The following is a 7057-nucleotide window of genomic DNA, read 5'->3' as shown; positions in this document are numbered from 1 at the left end:
GTCTTCACTTTTAATAATATCTTTTTTTAAAAATATTTGACCAGTTTTTACTAATCTGATTTGAAAACGAGTCATCTGTCAGTTTGTTTTGTAGCTTTTACAATATATAATAGTGTTAAGAGTAAAAGTGATCAAGTCGTCACAAAAATCACGAATTTTTTTTTTTATATAGGCCGCACCTGACTATAAGCCGCAGGGTTCAACATTTTGGAAAAAAGTCGCAGCTTATACACCGGAAATTACGGTAGTTTCGCTAAAGGGTACCTGATTTGAGACTGGGTGAAAACCATTCGCACTTTTGTTGAAATTTTGCCAAGCTCTTCAAAAGGCTATACATGTAGTGTAGTTTCCATGGTGTAGTGGTTGTCATGCGGTCGCGTTTATTTTTCCGGTTTTCTGTCTCGTCGGTGTCGTAACTTTACTTCCTGTTTTATTTTGTTATCCCTTCCGTTTCAGTTCGTGTTTCCTTCCTCAGTGTTTGGTTGTCGAGTCTGACTCTCGGCTCCTGCACGAGCATTTTTATTAAGAGAAACAGGGTGGGTGTAAGAGTGGATTGAATAGAGAAAGCCCTTGACCTCTAGTCAAAACATAGCAAGGGATGTTTTACGACTTTGTGTAGGAAGGGATAAGCGATAGGGATAAATAAGGGATAAATAATATTATTTATTACAGGTTGCAGTCAAAGTCAAAGCAACATAATCATACGATAAAGATAATCTGGAAAACCCTGACACACCCTGTAGTTGTCACTTTTGGAAAAGACGAGCGTCCCTCCAATCATCGCCGGTGACGGGTTTTTCAGGCTCTGGAGACAGGACCTCATGTCAGAAATGTCATCGTGAGTCGCGTTTGTTTCTGCGCCGGAGCCGTTCGTTCCCTTTGCATCCAAAGAATCTCAAAGGCGGATTATTTGTGTCGACAGGAGAGAGATTTGCTGCTACGATACCGACGTCGAGAATCTCTGAGGAGGAACAAAGCGTGAGGTCCTGCAAGGTGAGTCTGTTTGTTTGCGGCTGCTTGGTGTTGCGCAAGATGAAATGGCCTTTTTCTCGCTATCGTTCCTCTCGTCGATTCATCGTGAGGTGTCGCTTCAGTTTGTTCAGAGAGATGTTTGCTTCCGCGCCCGCAGGTCATCGAAACATTTTACGGCTACGACGAAGACGTGTTGGTGGACTCGGACGGATCGTCCTTGTCTTTTCACACCGACAGAACCCCCGACACGGAACCCGAAGAGGTAGCCCGCCATTTCTGCCAGCGTATTGGCGCCAAACATTCCTCTTCAGCCTGGAATCGGACTCGTCTTTGCGTCGCGGGTGCTTTGTCGCCGGTCTGACTGATTCTGGTACTAGTGCTGTGTTGCATTGGTGTGTGCATGAGGAGGCGGAGCTTCGCTACCGCCAGCTGACGCAAGAATATCAAGCGCTGCAACGAGCCTACGCTCTGCTAGCCCAGACCAGCGGAGGGGACTACGACGCCGAGAAGGAGATCAAGGTGGCGCCCCTTCCCGCAACCCCCGGCCGGGTCGCAGCCTCCCCGTTCTCACCCAGCCTCGGGTGTTCTCTGGTCTGAAAGGAGGAGGAGGGAGGCTCCTCCTCCTCCTTTCAGACCAGAGAAAAGCTGATGGTAGTGTCAAACGCACCTCTTTCAATAAGGTGCCCCCGGCTTCCCGGTAACGGGTTTGTCTTAGCCGGGTTCGGAGATTCGTCCGTAATCTAACCACCCGAGTTAAATTAACTCCACCGGAATCAATCTAATTTCTGTACGACGCCAATCCCTCTCAAGTCACCCTAAGCTCGAGCCGAGTAACTCAATTCGAGGCAAGACTTCGAAGTGACCGCATCGTATTGATGGCTCCCCGCTAATGTTTGAAGTTCTTATTATGTTACGGATATTTTTAGATGTCTTTGTTAAGACCTCAGGGATTCGTTTGTATAGCGCACCCTAGCACTAGTTTTGCCGAAGTAAATGTTGATATGGGTCCGTTCTACTTGGTCGCTCAAGCAGCGAGCCGACCAACTTGTTTATTCGAAAGAGAATCGAATTAATAAAAGTGTGACAATAATAGCATTTAAGGAGAAAATTAATGCACTTTACGTTATTAATTCTAACTTCTTATATGTAGATCTAGCACTTAACTGTCGGAGTGCTTCACCCCACTTGATTGCTTTAAAAAGAATAACAACTTTCTTAAAACGAATAAAAATGTCTTACTCTATTTAGATTTGCCCAGTAATTAATTTGGAAGGCAAATCTATTTTTCGATCGTGTCCTGTTTAACTTTTGACGCGGCCCGACAAAATCAAGAACTGGGCCGCGCCCGACGGACAATCGAAATACTTTTATCCTTCACCAACTCAAATGATCTATTTTAACCATCGTCGTTATTTTATTTAGAGGAAGTAAATTTTCAAACGAATTCACTTTTGACGAAATTCACTCTTCCCTTAAATATCTACGAAAGTTATTTAATTCTCTAACATGTTCGGAGTTACTTTTTACGCGGCCCGTCAAAAGGGGAAACGGGCCTGCGCCCTTCAAATAATTAAATTACTTTCAGTTCTACACCAAACCAATAATCCGATTCAAACACTTCCGTTAATTTATTCAGACGAAGCAAACTTTCAAACGGATTGAAATTCACTCGTGTCTCAAATAACTACGAAAGTTATTCAATTCTCTAAAATTGTCTGATGTTACTTTTATTTATTACGGTCCTATGTTATACCATAATAACCCCCCGCACATTAATCAAATTGTCAAATCAACCCCGAACCATCGATTGTACATTCAGTACAAATCAGCGCACAACAAAGTAGATGAATATACACAACACATTTATTGAAGAAACATGAAATAGAATTACAAATCTTAATCACTCCAGAAACCGAACAATTTCACCCACTGATACCCGTGTTAATAAAATCATTCAATCCCAGAACAATTCGATTGCAAAACACAGTTCATGAAAGAGGGAATCAATTTTTAGCCAAGCAAAGAAATCAAGAAGTAAAAATCACATTTGTGCTTCTCCAAACAATTTATGTCACGCCACTATTCTCATAGTGACGGGTCCCTTGATCGAATTGACTAACAATATTGCTTTAAGCTGTTACAGAATACATTTTTAGCCAAGCAAAGAAATCAAAAAGTAAAAATCACATTTGTGCGTCCATGCGTGACTCACAATCCGACACCGTGTTCCTGTTTTATTTCTATTTTAACTTGCTTAGCTTATTTTGGCCCCTTTTTTGGTCTCATGTTTTGGTCTGGCGCCATCTTTTGGACAAATTTGGAATTTCAGCTCTGCCAATTTATTCCTGTGAACAATCCATATTTTACCATTTGCACCATCTCTTCCCCCCATGTTACATGACAGTAGAAATGGGTCACTATCAAAGCAGAGTAGCAAATCTGGAGTCAGCGCTGAATCAACAAGGACAGGTAAGCTTATCAATGAGCACACCTTTTTCTCAGACAAAATAGCTACATTCTTCAGTCACTCATTCGTCTGGCATTACTGGACCAACCCCCCCCCCCCCCCCCCCCCCCCCCCCCGAACGTGGCTGGGAAAATGCGGAGAAAAGCAAATGTCATTTTCCAGTCAACCAAAGAATTTGTGGATGAAAATGACACAACATTCCAAAGCTGTCCACGCGTTTGTCTCTTCTAGAATGTCAAGTGGGTGGAGGAGAAGCAGCTGCTGCGTCAGAGCAATCAGCAGTTGGCCGAAAAGGTGACGGAAAGAAAGGCGCTGGGCGGAGTCGCTTGGCGTCACACCCGTCCGGAAGCCCCGCAGATGAGGTCTGACTGTCTTTTTAGGTCAGGCGGATGGAGGCGGAAGAAGCGCGTCTGAAAGAGCACATCCAGGATATCCGAGACCAAAACGAACTGCTTGAGTTCCGCATCCTGGAGCTGGAGGTGGGAAGACTCGCACAAGCGTGTTGAGGCCAGAGATGTGACGGACGGACGGACGGACGGACGGACGGACGGATGCATGCCTCTGCCTTTCAGGAGAGGGAGTGGCGCTCCCCCGTCTTGAAGTTTCTGCAAGTCCGTTTCCCATACGGCCTCAGCCCTTTGCAGATCTACTGCGAGGCCGACGGCGTGAGCGTACGTAAGGCGTCCCTCGCAACCCTAACCTTAACCTGAGGTCCCAGAACACCTTACATTGCTCCTTGCGCCTTTCCCCAGGACATCGTCATCAGTGATCTGATGAAGAAGCTGGACATCCTGGGCGATAACGCCGTAAGTGTATGTCGAACTCCTTATGTTCGCACTCCACGAGACTCGGCGGCTCAAATGTGACTTTTGGAAGGCTTTGCGCTGAAAGAAGCTTGTTGACGCTGTGCCTTTGGGCTCTTGCAGAATCTCACCAACGAGGAGCAGGTGGTCGTGATTCACGCCAGGACCCTTCCCACCCTAGCCGAGAAGGTAACGCGCAAGCATTCTGCTTATGTGACAGCAGCCTTTCCTCAGTGGTTAGAATACATCAAAGTGACCAAGTCAGCACTTCAACAGAAGATGTTGGACATTGAAAGTGAGAAGGTAGACAGACACGCGACATCAGCCAAGGGGAACTCGGGGCAATGTGCCCCAACAATTCTGACCTTGAGCTGTGCTAGGATATGTTCTGCAACCAGAAGGGCTAGCTGGATGAAGAGTTGGACTTCAGGAAGCGTTCCATGGACCAGGCTCATAAGGTAAGCCGCCCTCAAATCTCCCGCCGGACCACTGATGGACGAGGATTGCGGCCCAGAGGATCATGGAGCTGGAGGCCATGTTGTACGAGGCGCTACCGCAGCGGGACTGCCCCGCCACGGACGGCGAAAAAGCCAGCCACGCTGGCGTGAATGACGTGCTGACGGCGGATCAGAGACAAGAGCTTAGGAGCGCCGTGGACCAATGGAAGCGAGCCCTGATGTGGGAGTTGAGGGAGCGCGACGCTTGCATCCTCCAAGAGAGAATGGATCTGCTGCACAGCGCGCAACAGGTAAGGGCCCAAAGCCAGCCCGGCACGTACTTGCACGCTTACTGGCTTTTGAAGGCTACTTTCCATTTGTCCGTCCTAGAGGAACAAAGAGCTGAAAGAATTCATCGAAGCTCAGAAGAGACAAATCAAACAATTGGAGGAGAAGTTTCTGTTTCTCTTTCTAGTCTTCTCCTTGGCCTTCATTCTGTGGCCCTAACACCAGCTGGTGAGTGAGCTCCAGCGGCACCGCACTCGACACCTCCAATACACTGCCAGCCGGTCTCAGACGTTGGCAGACGCTCCGATGCCGACGTATACCCCCCGCCACGGTGACAGAGGCACCGCGTCACACCGGCGCTCATCCAATCAGAAGGCAGGAAAGGCAAATTCACATGCAGGGCACTCTTGAACCAGAAGAGAGCGCCACAAAAAACGGTTGTTGCCCCAAACGCGCACTAAAAAGGGTCAGAATGACAAGAGTCCCACCGGCCAGCCGGGGCCACCCGTCCATCCATTTCTTCAGGGGGGGAAAAAATTGGAGTCACCGGTGAGTACATTTTGCATTTAGCTCTGCTTTTCTGCTTCTGTCTTCAAGTGTGTGGCATCCTGCGACCAAAGATTCAGCCAACCCCAAAGCGGTTGACCTCAACGTCCCGCCACCATTCCTACCAGAGCAGGTGACGTGATGCTTTGGACATCCCGACAGGTGTGACGCCAAGCGACTCCGCCCAGCGCCTTTCTTTCCGTCACCTTTTCGGCCAACTGCTGATTGCTCTGACGCAGCAGCTGCTTCTCCTCCACCCACTTGACATTCTAGAAGAGACAAACGCGTGGACAGCTTTGGAATGTTGTGTCATTTTCATCCACAAATTCTTTGGTTGACTGGAAAATGACATTTGCTTTTCTCCGCATTTTCCCAGCCACGTTCGGGGGGGGGGGGGGGGGGGGGGGGGGTTGGTCCAGTAATGCCAGACGGATGAGTGACTGAAGAATGTAGCTATTTTGTCTGAGAAAAAGGTGTGCTCATTGATGAGCTTACCTGTCCTTGTTGCTTCAGCGCTGACTCCAGATCTGCTACTCTGCTTTGATAGTGACCCATTTCTACCATCAGCTTTTCTCTGGTCTGAAAGGAGGAGGAGGGAGGCTCCTCCTCCTCCTTTCAGACCAGAGAACACCCGAGGCTGGGTGAGAACGGGGAGGCTGCGACCCGGCCGGGGGTTGCGGGAAGGGGCGCCACCTTGATCTCCTTCTCGGCGTCGTAGTCCCCTTCGCTGGTCTGGGCTAGCAGAGCGTAGGCTCGTTGCAGCGCTTGATATTCTTGCGTCAGCTGGCGGTAGCGAAGCTCCGCCTCTTCATGCACACACCAATGCAACACAGCACTAGTACCAGAATCAGTCAGACCGGCGACAAAGCACCCGCGACGCAAAGACGAGTCCGATTCCAGGCTGAAGAGGAATGTTTGGTACCAATACGCTGGCAGAAATGGCGGGCTACCTCTTCGGGTTCCGTGTCGGGGGTTCTGTCGGTGTGAAAAGACAAGGACGATCCGTCCGGGTCCACCAACACGTCTTCGTCGTAGCCGTAAAATGTTTCGATGACCTGCGGGCGCGGAAGCAAACATCTCTCTGAACAAACTGAAGCGACACCTCACGATGAATCGACGAGAGGAACGATAGCGAGAAAAAGGCCATTTCATCTTGCGCAACACCAAGCAGCCGCAAACAAACAGACTCACCTTGCAGGACCTCACGCTTTGTTCCTCCTCAGAGATTCTCGACGTCGGTATCGTAGCAGCAAATCTCTCTCCTGTCGACACAAATAATCCGCCTTTGAGATTCTTTGGATGCAAAGGGAACGAACGGCTCCGGCGCAGAAACAAACGCGACTCACAATGACATTTCTGACATGAGCTCCTGTCTCCAGAGCCTGAAAAACACGTCACCGGCGATGATTGGAGGGACGCTCGTCTTTTCCAAAAGTGACAACTACAGGGTGTGTCAGGGTTTTCCAGATTATCTTTATCGTATCATTGTGTTGCTTTGACTTTGACTGCGACCTGTAATAAATAATATTATTTATCCCTTATTT

At 48.4% G+C, this 7057-nt stretch overlaps 1 protein-coding gene across 2 annotated transcripts; it reads left to right on the top strand.

The window, feature by feature from the left end:
* Positions 1–3176: 3176 nt before the first annotated feature.
* On the top strand, positions 3177–4984 carry LOC125989765 (janus kinase and microtubule-interacting protein 3-like). 2 transcript variants are annotated; one of them, XR_011087714.1, is made up of 8 exons: positions 3177–3441; positions 3671–3733; positions 3820–4110; positions 4192–4245; positions 4366–4431; positions 4477–4545; positions 4623–4700; positions 4757–4984. XR_011087714.1 is itself a non-coding variant. In XM_068652338.1 (7 exons), exons 3-7 carry the CDS (start codon positions 3991–3993, stop codon positions 4647–4649), a joined length of 336 nt encoding a protein of 111 aa, XP_068508439.1. In that variant the 5' UTR covers positions 3177–3441; positions 3671–3733; positions 3820–3990; the 3' UTR covers positions 4650–4984. The 2 variants fall into 2 exon arrangements, 1 of the variants encoding a protein (XP_068508439.1); XM_068652338.1 differs by having other exon boundaries at positions 4623–4984.
* The last annotated feature ends 2073 nt before the right edge of the window (positions 4985–7057 follow it).

This window comes from Syngnathus scovelli, chromosome 1, assembly GCF_024217435.2.
Source record: "Syngnathus scovelli strain Florida chromosome 1, RoL_Ssco_1.2, whole genome shotgun sequence".
Lineage (NCBI taxonomy): Eukaryota > Metazoa > Chordata > Actinopteri > Syngnathiformes > Syngnathidae > Syngnathus > Syngnathus scovelli.
Note: the sequence above shows the minus strand (reverse complement) of the source record. Positions and strands in the feature narration are given on the sequence as shown.